Raw genomic sequence first — 24,838 nt, 5'->3', positions numbered from 1 at the left:
ACCATTCGTCCGGGATTGGCTGCTTGCAAGGCAAACATTCTATCACTGTGCTATCTCTCCGGCCCTTAGATGAATTAAATTTGCACCATAAAAGTCAGAATGAATGGGGCCAGAATCTTCTCCTAATAATAATCATAATAATTCTTGGAATTAGAAGAAAATTACAGCTTATTATTAAGAATGGGATGGGACCAGAGCAGTGGCACAAGCAGTAGGGCATTTGCCTTGCACACACTGACGTAGGACGAACTGCAGTTTAATCCCCAGGCGTCCCATATGGTCCTCCAAACCAGGAGTGAATTTTGAGCACATAGCCAGGAGTAACCCCTGAGCATCACCGGGTGTGCCCCCCCAAAACAAAAAAGAATGGGAAGAAAAGGGCTGGAGCAATGGTACAAATAGGGCACTTGCCTTGCATGCACCCAACCCAGGTTCAGTTACTAGCTTCCCATATGGTCCCCCAAGAACCAATAGGAGTGGTTCCTGAGCACTGAGCCAGGAGTACAGCTGCGTGTGGCCCAGCATCACCTACACCCCCAAAATGGGAAAAACTGGACCCCTCATAGACTGTATTTGGGAACATAAAATAGTGTGACCACTGTGGAAAGAGCTGGCAGAGTCCCTCAGAGGTAAGCAGAGTTCTACTGAGATATAGTAGTGCCAGGCCTAGTTACATACATATGCAGAGACTTGAAAACATGCCACAAAACCTGCCTGAAGGTTCACATTACTTATAACATCCAAGACATAGCTACTGTCTATGTGTCCTTCCACTGATGAATTGTTTAAGAACACGGTAGATTGATGCCTGGAAGGACTATTCAGCAATAGGAAGGAGTGAGATTCTGACACAGAGGACAGGAAGATGGAAGCAGTGAAAGGAACCTGTTTATCCAAATGCAATGTGCTTTCCATGTTTGTGTGGCCTGTGTAGAGAAATGGGAAAACTCCTGAGAGAGAGAGAGAGAGAGAGAGAGAGAGAGAGAGAGAGAGAGAGAGAGAGAGAGAGAGAGAGAGAGAGAGACTAGATTAGGGGTTGCAGAAGGTGGGAGAGAAGGGAAGTTAATGAATGATAACTCAAGGAAACAGAATTTCTTCTTCTTTGTTTTTGGGCCACTGCTCAGGCTTACTCCTAGCTCTGCACTCAGGAAACACTCATGGTGGTACTCAGCTGGAAGGGGACCATATGTTTGCTGGGGATTGAACTCGGGTTGACCATGTACAAAGCAAGTACTTTACTCATTGTACTATAGCTCCACCCCCAGACAGGACTTCTCTTCTTTTTGGGGGTGATGCAAATGCTCTAAAATTCATACTGGTGGGGCTAGAGAGATGGCACAGTGGTAGGGCATTTGCCTTGCATGAGGCGGACCCAAGAGGGACCCAGTTTGATTCCTGGCATCCCATATGGTCCCCCAGCCTGCCAGGGACTATTTCTGAGTACAGAACCAGGAGTAACCCCTGAGTAACCCCTGTGGTCCAAAAATCAATCAATAATAAAGTTTAAAACAATAAAAATAAAATTCATATTGGTATGTGGGGTAGAAGGGTAGGAGGAGGAGAAGTCACAATTCTGATTATTCTCAAAGGAAGATCCTGGTTTCCTGGAAATAAGTGGGTTCTAGGGATTGAATGGTGAGTTCTGTGCAAGTAGATCTCAACAGAGCTGTTCAGGAAAATGGTATAACAGTATACCTGTGTTTTTTGTTTTGTTTTGTTTTGCATGGCATTGCGTTATTTCCCTTTAACGTGAGACCTTGTTTGAAACCCTTTTTTATCCCATCCCTCCTAGATCTGAGTCTATCCACCGGGTGTCTGCAGCTGGAGCATAAAAACAAAGACTTCGCCTCATGTGGAGGAAGCAGGAAACTCTTCTTTGACACACATGCCTTAGTGTGTGTGCTGGAGCAGAATGGTAATCCGATCACTGGCCGCCTGGTGGTCCTAATTGTTGTGGCTCTTAGCTGTCCTATCAATTCTCCTTTTTCTGGCTTTTCAGTTTGCAGGTAATCTTAGAGAGCAGCTCGTTTTAATGTCTTTGTTTGAGGGCATTTTGATTGCTTTTGAGGCATCTCCCACACATTTTTTTCTCTTTTTGTTTTTTCCCGAATAACATGCATTTTTATAAATCCCTCTAGAAACCATCATCATCTAAAATTTAGATATTGGGGCCGAAGTGGAGGTGCAAGCCGTAATGTGTCTGTTTACTTGCATGCGCTAGCCTAGGACTGACCGCAGTTCGATCCCCCAGTGTCCAATATGGTCCCCAAGCCAGGTGCCATTTCTAAGAGCATAGCCAGGAGTAACCCCTGAGCGTCAACAGATGTGCCCCCACAAAAAAGATTAAAATTTAGATATCATTAAGTCGCAGTAGAAATGAATACTATGACAATTGTCTGAAACACAAAAATGATCTTTTTATCTTGTGTGGGTTTTTATTTTATTTTATTTTGTTGGTTTGGGGGCCACACCCAGCAGTGCTCAGGGATTCCTACTGGTTCTGTATGTTGGTGTCATTCCTGGCTTGCTCAGGAGACCCTATGGGATGCCAGGGATCAAAGTCAGTTCAGCCCGTATTGATTCAGGTTGAGCAGCATGCAAGGCAAGTGCCTTAACCCTGTTACTATCTCTTTGCTCATCATATTTAATATTTTTATTTGTTTTTGTTTTGGGCCACATCTGATGACACTGAGTAGTTACTGCTAGCTCTGAGCTCAGAAATTGCTCCTGGCAGGCTTGGGGCACCATATGGCATGCTGGGAATTGAACTCAGGTTGACCATGTGCAGGGCAAACACCCTACCCACTGTGCTACTGCTCTAGCAATACTGCCAATTAAAATTTTGTAAACTGCAACATACTTATTCTCAAAGTCAGAATTTTCAATGAGTATGGGTTATGCCTTTAAAAACAATATCCCTGTTGTGGGGCTGGAGTGATAGTACAGCAAGTAGGGTGCTTGCTTGCCTTACCAAGATCAATCCCCCAGCATCCCATGTGCTCCCATGAGCCAGACAGAAGTAATTCCTGAATAATTCCTGAGTGCAGAGCAAGGCCCTCAAATCAAAAACTTCAGAGGTACCTGTGCTTATTCTTCAAGTACTTTCTCCCTTTACGAGAAGCTACTTTCTGTCCTTACCCAGGACAGAAAGTGAATTTCTGGGCTCAGGAAAGATAAGGGGGTGAGTTAGACAGTCTGGGGGCCAGTTCCCCTTCAGAAGCCTGGGTCATCTTTGATCCTGTTCATCTTCCCTCTCCTCAGCCCCCATCAAAGCCCCTTTGAGACTTAAATAACTTACTTGAATTCAATTCACTTTGAAAGGAGAAAATGTCAGTGCTCTCTCATAATTTCTATGGCTTTTCGTCTCCAACTTAAAACAGTAGGGCTTTTTTTTTTTTTCAGCTAGACATCTTTCAGCTTGGAATTTAGAAAAGAGATGAGAGAATCCAACATTACCTTGATAAGCACAAGCCTTCCTGCTTCCTCCTTCCCTCCCTTTCTTGTGGATTTCATATTCTTGCATTTAAAGACATTGTACAAAAAAAAAAAAACATTAAAGACAGTGGGCACATCGGTATAGCCTCAAATGGGATGACCTGAAGGAAGCATCATTGATTTTGGAAAGTGTCAGAGGGAGCTAGAAGATTAAAGAGATTTTTTTTTCCCTTCCCCATCTTTGACATTGTTTTATTTGGGAGGAGGGCACGCTCAGCTGTGCTCAGGGATTACTCCTGGCTCTGCGCTCAGGAATCACTCCTGGCAGGTTGGGGCGGGGGGGACCATATGGGATGTCATAGATCAAACCTGGGTTGGCCGCATGCAAGGCAAATGCCCTCCGTGCTGTGCTATCTCACAGGCCCCAATGTTTTTGTTTGTTTTTTGTTTTGTTTTTGGATTCTGGGGCCACATCTGGTGACTCTCTGGGGTTACTCCTGGCTATGCACTCAAAAATCACCCTGGCTTGGGAAGGACACTATAGGTATGTCAGCCCAAAAAGTTTTATGATGACCATTTGAAAAATAATCAGTTTTCAGGAGACAGTCAACAAGACCCACATGAACTATTTTTATCCTTGATGTAGGGTATTCACCAGCACTTAAATTAAAGTAGTAGTAAACAGGATGGCTATATGAAAGAAAATAGTGGTTATATCCCTGAAACAAACTTGACAGAGACATAAACAGTCTAATGAGTCCATTATTACACTTTTTCAAGGCCAGCTAAGATCCAAAATATGATGTCTCATGTGCCACCATGAATCTCAGACATCAGAGACTTTTTTATTCAATGAAATATTTAGGCACCACAATTGCAGGCATGATTGTGGTTGGGTTTCAGTCATAAACAGAGCACCACCCTTCACCAGTGCAATGCCACCATCAATGCCCCCAACTCTTGCTGTATTCAAGACAGGCATTCTACTTTACTCACTCATTAACATTGTCATGCTAATTATTAGTGTAATTGTGTTCCTAGCTGCACTCACCTCTCTGGATAGCTTCATGTTGACTGAGCCAATCCTTCCAGCCTTGATCTCTACTATCACTGGGAATTATTACCATAATGTTATTTTTTGTTTTTCTTACAACCCATAGATAAGTGAGACTATTTTGTGTCGAGCTCTCTATTTCTGACTTATTTCATTCAGTACAGTAGATTCCATGTACATCTATGTATAGGATTTTAAATTTAAAAAAATAGAAATAAAAAAATGTCTTTCTGAATCTCAGTACATCAAAGGCAACCAATGTCAACATTTTGGTGCAGAGATTTTTCCAGTGATGTTTTTTTTCTAGATATGGATACATAATTGAAAGATTTGGGAGCTCAAAAGATAGCTCAAAGGACTGGGGTGCATGTTTGGCATGCATAAGCTTGCGCTTGACCTCTTGAGATATAAGGCCCTATGATGCCTCTAGGTGTGGTCCAAAACCAAGGAAACAAATTTAAAGGATTAATTTTAATTATAGTTCCATGTTAAATCAAATTATATCAGTTCAACTTTTTTTTTCAAGCAAGGATCAATGCATTTTTCTTTATTTCTTACTGATGAAGTATTTACTAGAATGATTGTTTAGAGTTTTTGTTGTTGTTGTTTGTTCTGGGTTTGGGCTTCTTTTTTTTTTTTTTTTTTTTTTTTGGTTTTTGACTCATACCCAGCAGCACTCAGGGGTTACTCCTGGCTTTGTGCTCAGAAATTGCCCCTGGCAGGTTCCAGGGACCACCATATGGGATGACGGAATTAGAAAGCGATCCATCCAGGTCAGCTCCATGCAAAGTAAATTCCCTACCACTGTGCTCTGGCCCCTAGAAATTTATTTTTAATATTTTAGAGGTCCATACCTCATGATGCTCAGGGGTTACTCCTGGCTCTGTGCTCCGGAATTACTCCTGGAAATGCTAAGGGCACTCTGGGATGCTGGGGATTGAATTTGAGTTGGCCAGGTACAAAACAAGCATCCTATCTGCTGTCCTATGTCTCCGGCCCATCAGACATTTTTTTTTTTTTTTTTTTTTTGGTTTTTGGGCCACACCCGGTAACGCTCAGGGGTTACTCCTGGCTATGAGCTCAGAAGTTGCTCCTGGCTTGGGGGACCATATGGGACGCCGGGGGATCGAACTGTGGTCCGTCCAAGGCTAGTGCAGGCAAGGCAGGCACCTTACCTCTTGCGCCACCGCCCGGCCCCGGCCCATCAGACATTTTATTAGAATTTACAACATAGGGGCCGGGAAGGTGGCGCTAAAGGTAAGGTGTCTGCCTTGCAAGCACTAGCGTAGGACGGACCGACGGACTGTGGTTCAATCCCCCGGTGTCCCATATGGTCCCCCCAAGCTGAGCGCATAGCCAGGAGTAATCCCTGAGTGTCAAACAGGTGTGGCCCAAAAACAAAAAAAAAAAAAAAGAATGGAGAATTTACAACATAATACATGTTACTACCTCAAGTGATTTAAAAAAAAAAATAGTAACTGTTGAAATGAAACTTGACAGAATTTCATTTAACCTCATTTATTGAATTTCAATATATATTTTCCCTTTCAGGTCTCTCCACTAATGACTGAGGAACATAGTAGAGGGAAAATGAAAGAATTGATTTGCCTTTTAACATTAAATTAACAATTGAACTTCCTTTTATATAGTTAATGATTTGGTTGAGTTGTGCTGAGTATAAGAAATTGAGCTTTCCCACTGAAGCAAATTATTTTTAGCTAACATTTTCAAGTTAAGGAAATCACAACCTTAACTTAAGAAAGTTGTAGAGGGCCGGAGAGATAGCATGGAGGTGGGGCATTTGCCTTGCATGCAGAAAGATGGTGGTTTGAATCCGGCATCCCATCTGGTCCCCCGAGCCTGCCAGGAGTGATTTCTGAGCATAGAGCCAGGAGTAACCCCTGAGCGCAGCTGGGTGTGACTGAAAAACCAAAAATAGAAAGTTGTAGAAAATTGAGATAGCACAGAAAATGACAAAGATTACCAGACTCTATTAAAATCATGAGAGCAATACTACTGGTGGTATATTTTGACCTGGCTTTTTTTGCATTTGAATTTTTATTACATTGACCTTGCTTTGCAGATACTCCATGTATTTTAGCATTTTTGAAGATATAACCTCTGGGAAGGAAATTAAAACTCATCCTCAGTCCAGATCTTTGTGTGCCAGGAGAGGCAGACTTATGAGACACATATGAGACACCAGAGTGACAGCCACCAGTTAGTTCCTTTAGGCCCTTCACTAATTTTTCCACTGGTTTCTGAACCCAGATGGTCTTCAGAATATTACATTTTCAGGTGTTCTCTTCTGGTCAAGGGTTGGGATTTATTTCCCCCAACCATTGGCATTCTCCTGAATATGATGATCTCTCTGTCTCTTCAGGGTTTACTACTCAACAAGCAGAAATCATTGTATCTGCCTTGGTCAAGATTTTGGACACCAACCTGGATATCGTCTACAAAGACATGGTCACCAAGATGCAGCAGGTAGCTCTGTTTGGGGCTTTAGTAACCTCTAAAGTTGGGGTATTATTTGTTAGGTACATTTGGGGGAGGCACACCCAGAGGCACTCAGGGATTACTCCTGGCTCTGTGCTCAGAAATGCTCCTGGCAGGCTCAGGAGAGCATCTGGGATGCCATGGATTGAACCTGGGTCTGTCCCGGGTCATCTGCATGCAAGTCCTACCCGCTGTACAATCACTCGGGCCCATGGATTTTATATTCTTGACAAGCATGTCATCATTTTAACCATAGTTGAGAACAAATGATGTCAGCATTTTTAAAGTGTTTATTCAAAGCTAATTAATTGGCCAACGATTATAGAATTCTGCTCAAAAACTCATGACTCACGACCAGAGATACGGTTCAGTCAGGCACTGTCATTGCATTGTGAGGTCCTGGCTGGGTTTAATCCCTGACATTTAAAGACAACAAGAAGACAAGCCAGAAAAAAAAAGAAGAAAGAAAGAAAGCATAAAACTCAAAGGATGTGGGCCCGGAGAGATAGCCAGTGGTGTTTGCCTTGCAAGCAGCCGATCCAGGACCTAAGGTAGTTGGTTCGAATCCCGGTGTCCCATATGGTCCCCGTGCCTGCCAGGAGCTATTTCTGAGCAGACAGCCAGGAGTAACCCCTGAGCACTGCCGGGTGTGGCCCAAAAACCAAAAAAAAAAAAAAAAAAAAAAACCTCAAAGGATGCTGAGAAGTGGCCTCTTCTACTCTGACATTTTTTTTTCTTTTTGGGCCACACCCAGTGACGCTCAGGGGTTACACCTGGCTACGCACTCAGAAATCGCTCCTGGCTTGGGGTCCATATGGGACGCCGGGGGATCTAACCGACCTAGGTTAGCGCATGCAAGGCAAGCACCCTACCGCTTATGCCACTGCTCTGGCCCCTACTCTGGCATTCTTGAATAAACTGGAATGTGCCAGAACTGAGGCTGATTGCTCAGGGGCACTTAGATTGGCGTCCAGGGCTTCATGCACTTGCTCAGGAAACAGGATCAATGTTTTTATTTATTTCCTCTCACTGTGGAATCCAGGATGACGTGCTGTTATGCTCGTGTTGTCCCCTTCCTGCTTCTCATTAAGGTGGTTAAGGTAGAGACAGTTGGAAGGAGCTTCTGAGGTTTGACCAGTTTGTATATTTTATGTTTCTCTTCCTAGGAGATCACTCTTCAGCAAATCATGTCTCAGATCTCTAACGTGAAAAAGGACATGATTATCTTGGAGAAGAGTGAATTTTCAGCCCTCCGAGCAGAAAACGAGGTAAAGCTAAAGAGCTTACAAAATGTGATGTTTTAAAACACTGAGCTGTATCTACTTGAATGTGCATCAGGAAACCTTTCAAACTGCTACTAAGATAGCCCAAGAGATAAGAGGTGGAATTTCCCTGCCTTACCCACCTTCAAAGGAAGCTTTTAATTTTTTTTTGGGGGGGGGGGCACACCCGTTTGATGCTCAGGGGTTACTCCTGGCTATGCACTCAGAAATCGCCCCTGGCTTGGAGGGACCATATGGGACACCAGGGGATTAAACCTCGGTCCGTTCCTTGGCTAGCGCTTGCAAGCAGACACCTTACCTCTACGCCACCTCACCGGCCCCTGAAGCTTTTAATTTGATCAACATAGTCTATTCTAGAACTTCTTTTTTTTGTTTGTTTCGTTTGCTTTTGGTTTTGGTTCTGAAAGTTGTGTTATCTATATAACCTTTAAGAAATATCTGAAAATGGGGCCGGAGATATAGCATGGAGGTAAGGTGTTTGTCTTGCATGCAGGATGGTGGTTCGAATCCCGGCATCCCATATGGTCCCCGTACCTGCCAGGGGCAACTTCTGAGTGTAGAGCCAGGAGTAACCCTTGAGCGCTGCCGGGTGTGACCCAAAAACGAAAGGAAGGTAGGATGGAAGGAAGGAAGGAAGGAAGGACGGAAGGAAGGAAGGAAGGAAGGAAGGAAGGAAGGCAGGAAGGAAGGAAGGAAGGAAGGAAGGAAGGAAGGAAGGGAAAAGAAATATCTGAAGGTACACACTTGCCTGTAGCACTGTCCTCATATGAAAAAAATCATCTTTTGTGGTACTGAGTTTATCCAATTCATGTTGTATTATTAGAGCAGCCATATGAATGTTGAAGGAAGCAAGAACTTGTGTATAAGTACATGCTTTAACATTGGTTTATTACTAAGTTTAATTTTGTCTTCTATGCTTCTAACTATATCCTCTTGTTTCTTAATAATGTGTTTTTTAGAAAATTAAACTTGAACTGCATCAGCTAAAACAACAAGTAATGGTGAGACTTTTTTCCATGTGCTACTTGTTTGTAATTACCTAAGCTTTATATGTTCTGAAACTCATAATTCTATATTAAATATGTCATTTATATATCCCAAAAGTATGAAAAATTGGGGCCCACCAATAGTACAGTGGGGAGAGTGTTCACCTTGCATGAGACTGACCTGAGTGTGACTCCAAATAGCCTATATGGTCCCCTAAATCTTCCAGAAATGATTCCTGAACTCAAAGCCAGGAGTAAGCCCTGAGCACTGCCCATTGTGACCCCCAAACAACCAACCAAATACATTAAAAAGTTTTAAGTGCATAAGATTTAGCTAAAACACAACCAAGGAATAAATTACTGATGTCGCAACCCGCCAAACTCCTTAAGAAAATCATGTTCTTAGAAGAATTAATTCTTCTTTAAATTACAATTTCCTAAAGTAGCCTTGTGGAGCCCTTAGATTTCATTGGAGGAACTCCCTTAAGATTATTACATGGGATTCTAAACTACTCATCAGGCCTGCTGTTTAATTATTTTTCTACGTAGAAAGGACATTGGCATTAATGAAAAAAGAGGTTTATATAAGTATCAGGATGAGGCTTTCTTTATTTAAGCTAGAATTGACTTATATTTTTCACTCCTTTTCGGCTTTCCAACGCTGTCTATGGAACAACATTAATAAATTCTCCAAAGAATTGATACTAGAAATCTTGAGGTGCAAGCAATAGTAGCCCAGCTTAACATGAGTTCCACCTTCATTGGGGTATTTTCATGGCAGGAAATCCCTGGGCCAAGTCCACATGTCTCTGACACACCAGGCTCTGGCTCCATTTCTCTGCCCAAACTTGCCCCTGTCCTTGACTTTGGCTGCCCCGCCCAAGATAGGAACAGCAGAAGGCAAATTCCAGACTGGGTTCTCCATGCATTTGGTTTCTTACTGGCAATTTCTTTTCTTTCTTATTTGCTCTCCTACTAGGATGAAGTGATCAAAGTCCGAACAGATACCAAATTAGACTTTAATCTGGAGAAGAGCAGAGTAAAAGAATTGGTATGTTTCTCTGTGTAAAACAGGATGTGTATAAATTTCTTAGGAAGGAACATTGATTAGTAATGTGTAAAATTACATACAGTTTACAAACATTATTAAGTATTACCTGTTCACCAGTATTGAACACTGTGTCTTTTTTTTATTTTTCATTTTTTTTGTTTGCTTTTGGGCCACGCCTGGCAGTCCTCAAGGGTTTCTCTAGGCTCTGAGTTCAGAAATTGTTCTTGGACCATATGGGATGCTGGGAATCGAACCTGGCTCTGTCCAAGTTGACTATGTGCAAGGCAAATGCCCTACCACCGTGCTATTGCTCTGGCCCATTATTTTTCTTTTAATTTTCTTTTTATTGTTTTTTGGGGCCAATCTCAGAGATTCTCAGGCATAAGTCTTGTCTTTGAGCTCAGGGATCATTCTGGTAACTCAGAGAGGACTGTGTGTTGTGCTGGGGATCCAACCCAAATCAGCTACATAGTACGTGCTGTTCTATAGCACCTGCCCTTGTGTCTTCTTTTTTTAGTTATATTTTGAATTAGGACTTGAATTTTGAGACCTTCAAAAGGAACGTTAAAATGAAATATCCAGGTCAAATCATGTTTGAATATTTTAAAGACATTAAATTACATGTCACTGAGACATCATTGAAAAAAACTTGCTTTTGATCTAGATGATTGACTTGAACTACCAAAAGTCCTGATTTTACAAAGATGAAGTTGGTTATCTTAAATACTATTAAGCTGATCATACGAAATTATACATTAAAATCCAAAACGTAAAAATGACATTTTGCTTTGAAATGCAAATTGGAAACGATCTGTTAAGTATATTAAATTGAAATTTTCTATTAGAAATAGTGCCATGCATATAATACAGCAAAAAGAGGTCACAGAATGTAGGCTGAGGATAATTTAGCTGAAGGATAACCATATTGGAGTAACAACTTGTGCTATGATGTATCCGACATGAGAAAACGAGAAATAGGACTCTGTTAAAGAAAATACATATAAATGCAGTTATCTCCCAGAGTTTTCACTCAAATGTTTAAGGTTTTATTTGGGGGGGGGGTTCCACACTCTGTGGTGCTCAGGGGTTATTCCTGACTCAGGAATCAATCCTGGTGGGTTCTGACTATATAGGATGATGGGGATCAAACCTGAGTCTGAGGAGCCGGAGAGATAGCATGGAGGTAGGGCATTTGCCTTGCATGCAGAAGGACGGTGGTTCGAATTCTAGCATCCCATATGGTCCCTTGAGCCTGCCAGGAGTGATTTCTGAGTGTAGAGTCAGAAGTAAACCCTGAGCGCTGCTGGGTGTGACCCCTCAAAAAAACCTGAGTCTGCTACATGCAAAGCAAGTGACCAGCCCCCTGCACTATTAACTCTGGCTCTCTTTTATTGTTTTTTGTTTTTGTTTTTTTTTTTTTGGTTTTTGGGCCACACCCAGTAACGCTCAGGGGTTACTCCTGGCTATGTGCTCAGAAGTTGCTCCTGGCTTGGGGGACCATATGGGACACCGGGGGATCGAACCGCGGTCCATCCATCCAAGGCTAGTGCAGGCAAGGCAGGCACCTTACTTTTAGCGCCACCGCCCGGCCCCTCTTTTAATGTTTTTATTTTAATCCTTTTACTGCGATCTGAGTGGCATCTAATATGATAGAAGCCTCAGGTAAGCTGTGTGATGACTTGATCTTTGTATATATTGCAAAATTATCATACAGGTAAGACCAGCATCTGTCATTTCAGACAATTGCAATTATTATTATTATTATTATTATTATTATTATTATTATTATTATCATCATTATTATTATTTGGGTTTTGGGCCATACCCGGCAGTGCTCAGGGGTTACTCCTGGCTCTCTCTTTGCTCAGAAATCGCTCCTGGCAGGCTCATGGGATCATATGGGATGCCGGAATTCGAACCAACATCGGTCCTGGGTCAGCTGCTTGCAAGGCAAACACCCTACCGCTGTGCTATCTCTCCAGCCCCTGAAATTTTTTCTTTTAAATGTGATGAGTTTTCTTTTTTTTTTTTTTTTTTTGGTTTTTGGTTTTTGGGTCACACCCAGCAGTGCTCAGGGGTTACTCCTGGCTGTCTGCTCAGAAATAGCTCATGGCAGGCACGGGGGTCCATATGGGGCACCAGGATTAGAACCAACCACCTTTGGTCCTGGATTGGCTGCTTGCAAGGCAAACGCCGCTGTGCTATCTCTCCGGGCCCCGTGATGAGTTTTCTAAAGGCCACGTGCAGCTTGCAGTGGAAGGGGGGGGGACTTCTCAGTGGCACCCAAGCCCAGCATTACAGTCAGTGGAACTCAGGTACCACCATGATAGATCCAGGGGTGCTGAGGGTCAATGCTGAAAATCCTTTCCAGACCTAATTTTTTTTTTAACCATGAGATGTCACTGAAACATTTGTCTTGAGCTTGTGATTATCTTGTAGGAGAAATTTTTTTTGGGTGGGGGTCACATCCGGCAGCACTCAGGGATTACTCCTGGCTCTACGCTCAGAAATTGCTCCTGGCAGGCTCGGGGGACTATATGGGACGCTGGGATTTGAACCACTGATCTTCTGCATGTGAGGCAAATGCCTTACCTCCATACTATCTCTCCAGCCCCACTTTTTTATTACTTTTTTTAAACACCGTGGTTACAAGATTGTCCATAATACAGAATTTTTTCTGGTAACAAAGTTGTTCATGATTGAATTTCAATCATACAATGTCCAACACCCTTCACTAGTGCATATTTCTGACCATTAGTGTCCCCAATTTCACTCACCTTCCCTCCTGCTCTCTTCCCTACCTGCCTCTATGGCAGACAATTTTCTTCTCTCTCTTGCTCTCTCCCTCTCTCTCCTCTCCCTTTTTTTTTTCTTTTAGACACTGGTTTCCAATATTGTTAATGAATGGGTAGTATGCATATCACTTTATCTAGGAGAAACTTTTAATGACCTAATAGCCTTATGGGTTGTGTGTTTAGCAAAAATGCTGGTTTCACTCAATTAAGAAGGATGCTGTAGCTATGCTGAGAAATCAATGGTTTTTGTTTGTTTGCTTTTTTATTTTTTGTTTTGGAGTCAGTCCTAGGAGTGCTCAGGGCTTTTTGTTTGTTTGGTTGGTTTTTTTGTTTTTTTGGGTTTTTTTTGTTTTTGTTTTTGGGCCACACCCGGCGTTGCTCAGGGGTTACTCCTGGCTGTCTGCTCAGAAATAGCTCCTGGCAGGCATGGGGGACCATATGGGACACCAGGATTCGAACCAACCACCTTAGGTCCTGGATCGGCTGCTTGCAAGGCAAACGCCACTGTGCTATCTCTCCGGGCCCGCTCAGGGCTTTTTTCTGGCTTTGTGCTCAGGTATCTCTCCCAGCTGTGCTACCATGTGGTAGTACTGAGGACTGAACCAGGGTCAACCATTATAGACAAAGCAAGCACCTTACCTGCTGCACTGTCTCTGGCCCAAAAGTCACTGAGTTTGGGGGTGGGGAGGGTTGGGGCCACACCTGGTGATGCTCAGGGACTACTCCTGGCCATTCGTTCAGAAATCTATCCTGGCTTGGGGGGCCATATGGGATGCCAGGGAATTGAACCACGGTCCATTCTAGGCTAGCACAGGCAAGGCAGATGCCTTACCACTTGCACCACCACTCTGGCCCCAAGTCAGTGATTTTTTTTTAAATGAGTCCCTAACCTCGCTGAGAAGGTATTGATGACCCTAAACTCAGATGGCTCTGAAGTGGAAGGTAGTCTGTTGTTATGCAGCTGGCATCTATTTCATGTGCATTGATGAAGGACCATATGAGATGCCAGGAATAAAACCCAGATCTGTTTTGTGCCAGGCAAGTACCTTACCCACTTAGTTTTTAATAATTCAGCTAAAATAACTGCTGATAAGCCAGTTTCACAAGCAGGGTAGCCTGAGAATCTGCTTTGCAGAGATGGAACCTCATAATTATTTGTTTAAAAATCATGCACTGATTTTTGATGCATTGAGACTTTGAGACTTGACTGGCTCTTGTGACAGACCAAAGGTCTGTATTGAATTCAGGAAGCCTGGAGGGGCCCTTTGTTTAGGGTGCACAAAAGACCTGGTGCCGCCTGCCCTCTGGTGGTGACCCGAGGCATAGCTCCCCTTGTAGAAAGCCTTGATTTCTATTTTTATTTTTATTTTGTTTTTAATAAACACCTTAATTATAAACATGATTGTAGTTGGGTTTCAGCCATAAAAAGAACACCCCCCCTTTACCAGTGCAACCTTCCCACCACCAATGTCCCCCATCTCCCTCCTTCCCCACCCCTGCCTGTATTCAAGAATGTCTGTCTTGATTTTTGAGTCACAGTCCTTTTGGGATGTGATGTGAGGTTTGTTTCTCTTTTAAGTAATGCTGTGTGACAATCTCCACCGATGCTAGTCCTGGTAAAATATTCCATATATATTAAGCAATAAAATATTTCCAAGCAAATAATTTTCCCCTCTATATGACAATACCAATTTAGTAAAGATTTTATTTCTTTATCTATGTATTTATTTATTTTGCTTTCTTTTGGTATAATCAGCAGTGCTTAGGGTTGCTCTGAAGGGTTTTACATTATCCCTTTTGTCTTTACTCTGAAATTTTGGAGTTTATCTTTTTTTGTGTGTGTGTGGTTTTTGGGTCACACCCGGCAGTGCTCAGGGGTTATTCCTGGCTCCAGGCTCAGAAATTGCTACTGGCAGGCACGGGGGACCATATGGGGCGCCGGGATTCGAACCGATGACCTCCTGCATCAAAGGCAAACGCCTTTCCTCCATGCTATCTCTCCGGCCCCCTTGGAGTTTATCTTTATTTTTATTTTATTTTATTTATTTTTGGGGGAGTTGGGTCACACCCGGTAGCACTCAGTGATTATTCCTGACTCTGTGCTCAGAAATCACTCCTGGCAGGCTCGGGGGACCATATGGGATGGCAGGATTTGAACTACCGTTCTTCTGCATGCAAGGCAAATGCACTACCTCCATGCTATCTCTCTGGCCTCTGGAGTTTATCTTTAAACCCCAACTCTGGACCACTTTTATTGGTGATTTTCTTTCTTTCTTTCTTTCTTTCTTTCTTTCTTTCTTTCTTTCTTTCTTTCTTTCTTTCTTTCTTTTTTTGGTCACAACCTGCAGTGCTCAGTGGGTACTCCTGGCTCTAGGCTCAGAAATCGCCCCTGGCAGGCTCAGGGGACCATATGGGATGCCGGGAATCGAACCACCGTCCTTCTGCATGAAAGCCAAATGCCTTACCTCCATGCTATCTCTTCAGCCCCTTATTGGTGATTTTTATGGGACAAATTTACTATAGCAAATTCATTCTCACTTTCCTTCATCCAGCCAGCATGGTTTGACCACCTCAAAAATTGGTTTCCTGGGGGCCGGAGTGGTAGCACAGCAGTAGGGTGTTTGCCTTGCACATGACTGACCCAGAACGGACATAGGTTCAATCCCTGGCAACCCATGGGGTCAGGAGCCAGGAGCAATTTCTGAGTGCAGAGCCAGGAATAACCCCTGAGAACCGCCGGTGTGGCCAAAAAAAAAAAAATTTTTTTTTCCAGGAACTAGTTTAGTCACAGTTTCACAGGTGTTTTACTCTCTCCTCTCCCTTTATGGGTGCTGTTCCTGTTGTATCTGGGGGTGACATCAGAGATCTGGAGCACAAGACATCAGACACTTGTGCTGCAGAGACCACAACACAATGGCAGTATGACCAGTATCTTATTCTGCATGCCAGTGGTGCTGGGGATCACACTCAGAGCCTTGAGTTTACACTTTATGAGGAACTGTATAGCTTAGTCCTCTCAGAGCTCAAGGGCTACTCCCAGATCAGTACTCAGGAGTACTTCCCAACAGTACTCAGGGGACCATATGTGGGGCCAGGGATCAAATTTACCAAATAAAATAACATGCATCAATCCATTAAACTACCTTTCTGGCCCTTCGTTTGCTTTTTTTGTTTGTTTGTTTTTTTGGGGCCACACCCAGTAACACTCAGGGGTTACTCCTGGCTGTGCGCTCAGAAGTCGCTCCTGGCTTGGGGGACCATATGGGACGCCAGGGGATCGAACTGCGGTCAGTCCTAGGCTAGCGATGGCAAGGCAGACACCTCACCTCTAGCGCCACCGCGCCGGCCCCTCGTTTGCTATTTTAATTTTTGGTGAGGAGGGGAAATTTGGACCACACCCAGTGATGCTCAAGGCTTACTCCTGGCTCTGCGTTCAGGGGTCATTCCTGGCAGGCTTGAAGGATTATAGGGGATGCCAGGGATGAAATCCAGGTCTGCTGCATGCCAGGCAAATACCTTACCCACTGTACTATCATTCTGGCCCTATAACTATTATTTTATACTTATAGCAACTGTATCTATAAGTGTGAGGGGCCTAGAGATGTCATATGAAATGCAAAGAGAAATAGGGCAGAAAGAGAGAAGCAGGGGCCGGCGCAGTGGCGCTAGAGGTAAGGTGTCTGGTTCAATCCCCCGGCGTCCCATATGGTCCCCTCCAAGCCAGGGGCAATTTCTGAGCACATAGCCAGGAGTAACCCCTGAGCGTTACCGGGTATGGCCCAAAAAACCAAAAAGAAAGAGAGAAGTAAGGTTTAAGAAGCAGCTGTTTAATCCCTAAGGTGACTTCTAAAGTGGGGTGTTTCAGATTCAGAGAAGAAAAAGAGAGAAAGTATAAGCAGGACTTTGACTGATGTTTCCTGTTGGTTGCAGTACTCGATGAATGAAAGGAAGCTTCTGGAAATAAGGACAGAAATGGTGGCCCTGGTAAGAAATGGGACGGACTCACTTCAGGTCTCCAGCTCAGGATCTCGGGTTTGCCTTCCGCATGGTTCCTACAGTGTGTAGCGGTCTGTTCTGGGCATGGAGCACGCAGGCCTGTTGTCCTGAGATTTGTTTCCTTGTGCCTGAATCCACTCCCTTATTTGTGCCGTCATCACCCCGAGCTGAAACATTTTCATCATGCAGAACGGAAACTGTCTCACTCCTCATTTCCTATTCCTCCCGCCCCTGCGATGACACTTCTACTTTCTGTGACTTCATGGAATCACCCTGAAACACTTGTCCTGTTGGTTTGGGGATCTCCCCTGCTGTAGTCAGGGAACTATCCAGGGGTGTCCAGTGTTCAGAGTTGGGTCTCCAATATACATGGTGTGGGCACCTAACGCTCTGAGCCTTCTTCCTAGATTTGGTTTTTTGTAGCCCCTAAATTTAATGCATATTGAAGAATTTCCTTTCCATGGATTTACTTTGTTTGGGGGCCACACCTGACTGTGCTCAGAAATTACTTCTGGCAAGCTCGGGGGACCATATGGGATGCCAGGGATCAAACCCAAATCAGCTACATGTAAGGCAAACGCCCTACCCGCTGTGCTATTGCTCAGGCCCTAGAATTTCCTTTTCTTGGAAGGCTGGATTCCATTTTATTGTTTGGACCTAGACATTGGGGATTAAGGGAGTTGCCCCCAAACCCTGGAGGACCCTTGCCCAGGTATTGGGCCATCAGAGCAACTGTGAGGAGGGGCCAGGGCCTGCCTGCAGAGGCCAGTGGTACAGGAGATGCTCATTGTAAGCCTATATGCCAACTGCTGAGTCCCACCACATGCAGTCAGGGGCTCTGCTGCCTTCACTGTGCCACTATCAGCATGCATGAGAGTGACAGGCCTTAGCAGGGACCTGCCTACAGCTCCTTTGTGTCCTTACCCAGAAGCCAATTAGTCTAGGAATTGATTTTTTACAAAAATATTTTATCATCTTGGAAGTTTCCATCTCTGAGATTGTAGAATAAAAAGCAAAGGCATCCCCCCCCCCCAATTCTTTTAAATATTTTGTTTGGGTACCTGGTGGTACTCAAAGCTTACTCCTGACTGCTCAGAGGTCACTCCTAACAGTACTTGGGACCATATGTGCTGCCAGGGATCAGACCAGGCCAGGCCACATGCAAGGCAAGCATCTCCTGCCCACCCACCCCCCGGCCCTCCCCCACCCCAACTTCATTTGTCTGTTCAGCCTACTGAACTCTATTTTAACTCAAGACATACAATTACTTTTTTCTTTTATGGTGTGTTTTTGGGGGGGGCACACCCAGTACCGCTCAGGAGTTACACCTGGCTCTGCACTAAAAAATTGTTCCTGGGGCCAGAGAGATAGTATGGAGGTAGGGTATTTGCTTTGCATGAAGAAGGATGGTGGTTTCAAATCCTGGCATTCCATATGGTCCCCCGAGCCTGCCAGGAGCATTTCTGAGCATAGAGCCACGAGTAATCCCTAAGAGCTGCAAGTGTGACTCAAAAACAAAAAACAAAAAAAACAAAAACAAAAAAAAGAAAGAAAAAAATTACTCCTGACTCAGGGGACTATATGGGTTGCCAGGGAATCAAATCTGTCTCCTTTCTGGGTCAGCTGCGTGCAAGGCAAATGCCCTACCACTGTGCTACCACTCCAACCCCCACAGTTAATTGTTTCTATCATAAGTTATCAGGAACTTGAAACTTACTAGGGACTTCCACGAAAGAGAATACTCGACTACTTCTTTTGGCTGCCTTTTTACTTACTCAGGCATATTTCTGTAATGCATATTTTTATTAACTATTTAGCTACTCAGAACTGTTTAATTTCCCAAGGATGTTTACTTATGTATTTCCAATGTTTTCATGCATTACAACATCAATCAAACTCACTGTTTGGAAGTTAATTATATATCTAATTTAACTGTATTGTGAATGGAAAAGAAAATAGACCATTTAACCAAGTCTTAAAATTAAAGCCGTACCATTCTTGGTTCTATAGAAGAAGAAAACCTTTCAAAATGGAGGGCCGGGGGCTGAAGTGGTGGCGCAGAGGTAGGGTGTTGGCCTTGCATGTGACTGACCTAGGATGAACCATGGTTCGATCCCCCAGAGCCTCATATGGTCCCCCAAGCCCAGAGCGATTTCTGATTGCATAGCAGGAGTAACCTCTGAACATTACTAGGTGTGGCCCCAAAAAACAAAAATAAATAAAAGTAGAAATGGAGGGCCGGAGTGATAGCATAGTGGTAGTGCGTTTGCCTTCCACACAGCTGACCCAGGACAGACCTGGGTTAGATCCTGGGCATCCCATATGGTTCCCCAGGCTTGCCAGGATTTCTAAGAGCAGAATCAACATTAACCCCTAAATGCCAATGGGTATGACCCAAAAACCAAAAAAAAAAAAAAAAAGGGAAGGAAGTAGAAATAGTACCAAGCACTATGGCTTTCAGACTACCAAGATATTCTAATCATTTTGTTTTGTCTTGTGGTGGGGGCACACCAGATACTCTTGGGGATCCTGCTAGTTTTCTGGGAACCGAGTGTGGTGCCAAGGGATGAACCAGGCTCAGCCACATGCCAGGCAAGTGCCATAATCTCTGGGCATCTCTCTCTGTCCCCTGCTCATTTTTCAAAAAGGGCTTCTGTGTCCCTTCCACTGAAAGGAATATAGAAGGATTAAACATCTCTATTGCCACTGAGACTAGATGGCTTCAGGAAACACATGCCAGAGGCAGACCCTGCGGTATTGTTTTGTTTGTTTGTTTGTTTTTTGGGGGTCACACCCGGCAGCACTCAGGGGTTACTCCTGGCTCTACGCTCAGAAATTGCTCTTGTCAGGCTCGGGGGACCATATGGGATGCCGGGATTCGAACCACTGACCTTCTGCATGCAAGGTAATGCCTTACCTCCATGCTATCTCTCTGGCCCTATTGTTTTTCATAATTCAGAAAGAAGGAAGCAGGCCTGTGTCCACATGATCTGCATTTAACCCAACTTCCCTGCAATGTACCTGTGGAAAAGAGCTCTAGAACTGTCAGCAGAGGGGGCAGCACTGGAAGGCCCTGACACTGTGCCTCTGTTTACCTTACCAGCATGCCCAGCAAGACCGGGCGGTCACGCAAACTGACAGGAAGATTGACACTGAAGTTGCCGGCCTTAAGACTATGCTGGAGTCCCACAAACTGGACAACATTAAATATTTAGCTGGTAAGTTATTTTGTATTGCGGTTGTTCACGGGTAAACTGAAAAATTAAAATGAATGCAATGTAGAAAGTGAGTCAAGGGGCCAGAGAGATAGCATGGAGGTGGGGCGTTTGCCTTGCATGAAGAAGGATGGTGGTTGGAATCCCAGCATCCCATAGGGTCCTCTGAGCCTGCCAGGAGCTATTTCTGAGCGTAGAGCCAGGAGCAACCTCTGAGTATTTCCAGATGTGGCCCAAAAATCCAAAAAAAGAAAAAGAAAAAAAGTGAGTCAAAAGCAGGTATTTAGCTTCATCGATGCTAATACTTTCTTCACAATCAGACATCTTTTTTTGTTGTTGTTTTGGTTTTTGGGCCACACCCGCTCAGGGGTTACTCCTGGCTATGCGCACAGAAGTCACTCCTGGCTTGGGGGACCATATGGGACGTGGGGGGATCGAACCGCGGTCCATCCTAGACTAGCGCTGGCAAGGCGAACACCTTACCTCTAGCGCCACCGCCCCGGCCCCACAATCAGACATCTTAGAAATTAGATGGACACTTTGAATTTCTAGCAGATGGACGGATCATATTATGATTAACTTTTTTGCTTAGTAAATATTATGAAGTGCTTTACAATTGGTGGAGTTTGATAAGATGCTACCATGAAACTGCCGTTATTTGGACTTTTTATTTGTTTATTTTGGGGTCACATCCATTGGCACTCAAGGGGTCACTCCTGGTGGGCTCAGAGGACCATATGGGGTGCTAGAAATTGAAGCTAGGTCAATGGGAAGTTAGTTATCTGCATGCAAGATGAGCATTCTCTCCACCGTACTACCTCTCCAGCCCCTGAATTTCTCTGTGTGTGTGTGTGTGTGTGTGTGTGTGTGTGTGTGTGTGTGTGTGTGTGTGTGTGTGTGTGTGTGTGTGTAAAATTCAAGACAGAATGTTTTACTGAAGCAAGGAAAGGTTTTTGATCACCTTGCCTTAGTTGCTATAAGGAATATTTTGTCTTGCATATTTTGAGTCAAAGGAAGGAGGGATTATTATGTAAAAAACATATGTAGGCATTATTTTATTTCAAATTGACAGACTGAATTCATTTATAATTTAGTTGCTCTGGTATTTCGTCATGAAATTTTATTCACAAAATTAAAAAGTAGATCCCTGTAGGATAATATCCATATTATTTTATGACCGAATCTAAATTTGAAGTGAAAAGTTCTCTTGAATTTGTGGCCACATTTATACTGTGAAGATGATGTTTTCCAGGTGTGTGTGTGTAGGGGGGTCTGTTTAATAGCCTGCTTCTACATGGAATATGACACAGCACTAAAGTCTTGCTTTTTCAATGTAGGTGCATATATCTTTCCTTTTTTATTGTTTTTTTTTTGGGGGGGGGCAGGGCACCAGGCAGTGCTCAGGGCTTACTCCTGACTCTGTGCTCAGGAATCATTCCTGATAGAGCTCAGAGAAAGGGTATATAGGATGCTAGAGATCCAACCTGTGTCAGCTGCTTGCAAAGAAGTACCCCTCCCACTGTACTATGCTCTGGCTCCATGTGTATTTTCTTAGTAATTTTCTTTTGGTTTAGGGACCATAGCCAGCAGTGCTCAGAGCTGGAGGCCCTGTATTTAGGAGTCCCTCCTGGCTAATTCAGGAATTATATGGGAAGCTGGGGATCAAACCCAGGTTGGCTGCATTCAAAGCAAGTGCCCTTCCTACTATGGTTCCAGTCCTTATTACATTCTTTCTTTGCTTTGGAATTTTTTTTATTTTATTTTATTTTTTATTTTATTTTATTTATTTATTTATTTATTTTGGTTTTTTGGGCCACAACTGGCAGCACTCAGAAGTTACTCTGGGCTCTGCACTAAGAAATCACTCCTGGGGCTGGAGAGATAGCATGGAGGTAGGGCATTTGCCTTGCATGCAGAAGGACGGTGGTTCGAATCCTGGCATCTCATATGGTCCCCCAAGCCTGCCAGGAGTGATGTCTGAGAATAGAGCCAGGAGTAACCCCTGAGTACTGCCAGGTGTGACCCAAAAAAAAAAAACAAAAAAAAGAAAAAAGAAAGAGAGAGGGAAGGAAGGAAGGAAGGAAGGAAGGAAGGAAGGAAGGAAGGAAGGAAGGAAGGAAGGAAGGAAGGAAGGAAGGAAGGAAGGAAGGAAGGGAAGGAAGGAAGGAAGGAAGGAGGAAGGAAGGAAGGGAACGGAAAGAAAGAAAGAAAGAAGAAGGAAGGAACGAAGGAAGGAAGGAAGGAAGGAAGGAAGGAAGGAAGGAAGGAAGGAAGGAAGGAGAGAGAGGGAAGAAGATAGAAAGAAAGAGACGGAAGGAAAGAAGAAAGAAAGAAAGAAAGAAAGAAAGAAAGAGAAGAAGAAAGAAGAAAGAAAGAAGAAAGAAAGAAAGAAAGAGAAGAAAGAAAGAAAAAAGAAAGAAAAGAAAGAAGAAGAAAGAAAGAAAGAAAGAAAGAAAGAAAGAAGAAAGAAAGAAAGAAAGAAAAAAAGAAAGAAAGAAAGAAAGAGAAAGAAAGAAAGAAAAAGAAAGAAAGAAAGAAAGAAAGAAAGAAAGAAAAGAAAAGAAGAAAGAAAGAAAGAAAGAGAAAAAGACGGGGGATCATATGGGATGCCAGAAACCCAACCTGGGTCCATCCCGGGTCGGCCAATTAGGCAAATGCCCTGCCACTGTGCTATCACTTCACCCCATCCCCCTTAGTACAGTCTTTTCATTTGGGGGGGGGCACACCCTGTGATACTCAGGGGTTACTCCTGGCTATGCACTCAGAAATTGCTCCTGACTTGGGGGACCATATGGGAAGCAGGTTCATCCTAGGCTAATGCACCTTACCGACTGCGCCACCACTCTGCCCCCCCCTTAGTACATTCTTAAATAACTATTGGCACTAATGCTGCTCTCAATTCCATGTCTCTTCCAGGGTCTGTATTTACATGTTTGACGGTCGCTCTGGGATTCTATCGCCTCTGGATCTAATGAAGTGTTTTTTGAAAGAGATCCCTGTTTGGGGCCTTAATGCCAGATTGTTCATCTCCCCCCAACCCATTCTCCAATTTTAAATTTTAACCTTGATGTGGATTTCATCCAGATTATTTATTATATGTAAATATGGACATAAAACAAAGGGAAAGAAGTCATGCATCTCACGTGTTCTGGGTTTTTCTGTGGCAAAACATGCATTTGGCCACTCTGCATGATGATGGGCAGACCTCTGAGGGATCAGCTCAACGGCACAGTGGTCTTGCTTTAAATGGTGGCACAGCTCTACAGAAACTGAAAAATTCTCTAGTTTTAAGCCTTTAGTCATATCAAGGAGTTGGGAGTCTCCATTTACAGGCCTAGTAGCTGGTTTAGAGCTGAAGAAATCACTGGAAGGAAAGCTTAGATCCCTTCTACCACCAACCATCTCCTCAGCTGGAAGACAAGCTTTGACTTTGACTCTCATCCATCCCCACATCTGAGGACTGGTCTCCACCTGAGAGTGCTAGTCTGGGAGACAGACTGACAGATGGTTGTATTTTATGCCGGAGATTTCTTTCTTCTCAATATCCATTGTCTCAAGTTATTGTTAAGATTCATTTTGATGTGTCTTCCAAGCTAGAAAAGCTTAACTCTTCCCCCCAGAAGTGTTATCATTGTTAAGAGGATTCTCCTCTTTTAAAATGCTCTCCATCACTTCATTCTCTCTCTCTCTGTCTCTCTCTCTCTCTCTCTCTCTCTCTCTCACTCACCCTTCCACCCTCCCTCCCTTTAGCCCTCCCTCTTCTCTCCTTTCCCCCACCTCTCTTTCCTCACTCTCACCTTTCCCTTCTTCCTCTTGCTCTGTGCCTCTCTTCCATATGTGTTGTTTTGTTTTGTTTGGGCCACACCCATTTGATGCTCAGGGGTTACTCCTGGCTAAGAGCTCAGAAATTGCCCCTGGCTTAAGGGGACCATATGGGAAGCCAGGGGATCAAACCGCGGTCCTTCCTTGGCTAGCGCTTGCAAGGAAGACATCTTACCTCTAGCGCCACCTCTCCAGCTCTTCCATATGTTTTGAGCATTAAATTACTATTCCACCTATGGCATTTACCACCTAGAACATTTGCTGCTCATTCTTGGTCTAAAATACTTCTGTTCGCAGGCTAGGGTCTACTTCTCGTCTTCATCTGCATTCTGTACCAAAGGGCCAATCTGTCTCTCTGTGGTGGCATCTCGGTGTCTCAGTAACACTTTTGAAAGTTGACACTTAGGTCTTTGGTTTCGCCCTCACCCACTGCAAGTTCCAATGGTGTCTGCTTTCCAAACTAAAGAACTCACAAGCCAGAAATCCAAAGCGAGACCATTCTGTCCTGCTGGCAACTTCCTCCTAACTACCTTGTCTTCCTGTTTAAAGCAAGACAAAGTCTAGATAAAAAGCCAGAACTGTGGTCTTGCCTTTAGTGCCTCTTGTGCCCGTGGAGACAAGCACTGAAGGCTCCACCCATGTTTGCACATGTCCTGCACATGCCTGGCATGGAAGAATCAATTAGCCACAATCATTGTCCAG

At 43.8% G+C, this 24,838-nt stretch overlaps 1 protein-coding gene across 1 annotated transcript in view; it reads left to right on the top strand.

Annotated features, from left to right (window-relative positions):
• MCUR1 (mitochondrial calcium uniporter regulator 1) overlaps positions 1 to 23,443 on the top strand; it is a 29,042-nt gene extending 5,599 nt beyond the window's left edge. Inside the window, exons 2-9 of the mRNA XM_049765273.1 lie at positions 1,793 to 1,915; positions 6,873 to 6,976; positions 8,155 to 8,256; positions 9,231 to 9,272; positions 10,237 to 10,308; positions 17,034 to 17,087; positions 20,203 to 20,317; positions 23,231 to 23,443. Of these exons, the coding sequence (XP_049621230.1) occupies positions 1,793 to 1,915; positions 6,873 to 6,976; positions 8,155 to 8,256; positions 9,231 to 9,272; positions 10,237 to 10,308; positions 17,034 to 17,087; positions 20,203 to 20,317; positions 23,231 to 23,286 (668 nt within the window). The 3' untranslated portion in view covers positions 23,287 to 23,443. The remainder of the gene's footprint in view (positions 1 to 1,792; positions 1,916 to 6,872; positions 6,977 to 8,154; positions 8,257 to 9,230; positions 9,273 to 10,236; positions 10,309 to 17,033; positions 17,088 to 20,202; positions 20,318 to 23,230) is intronic.
• The last annotated feature ends 1,395 nt before the right edge of the window (positions 23,444 to 24,838 follow it).

The sequence above is a fragment of the Suncus etruscus genome, chromosome 18, assembly GCF_024139225.1.
Source record: "Suncus etruscus isolate mSunEtr1 chromosome 18, mSunEtr1.pri.cur, whole genome shotgun sequence".
Classification (NCBI taxonomy): Eukaryota; Metazoa; Chordata; class Mammalia; order Eulipotyphla; family Soricidae; genus Suncus; species Suncus etruscus.
The sequence above is the reverse complement of the archived record's forward strand: the minus strand, read 5'-3'. Positions and strand labels throughout refer to the sequence as shown.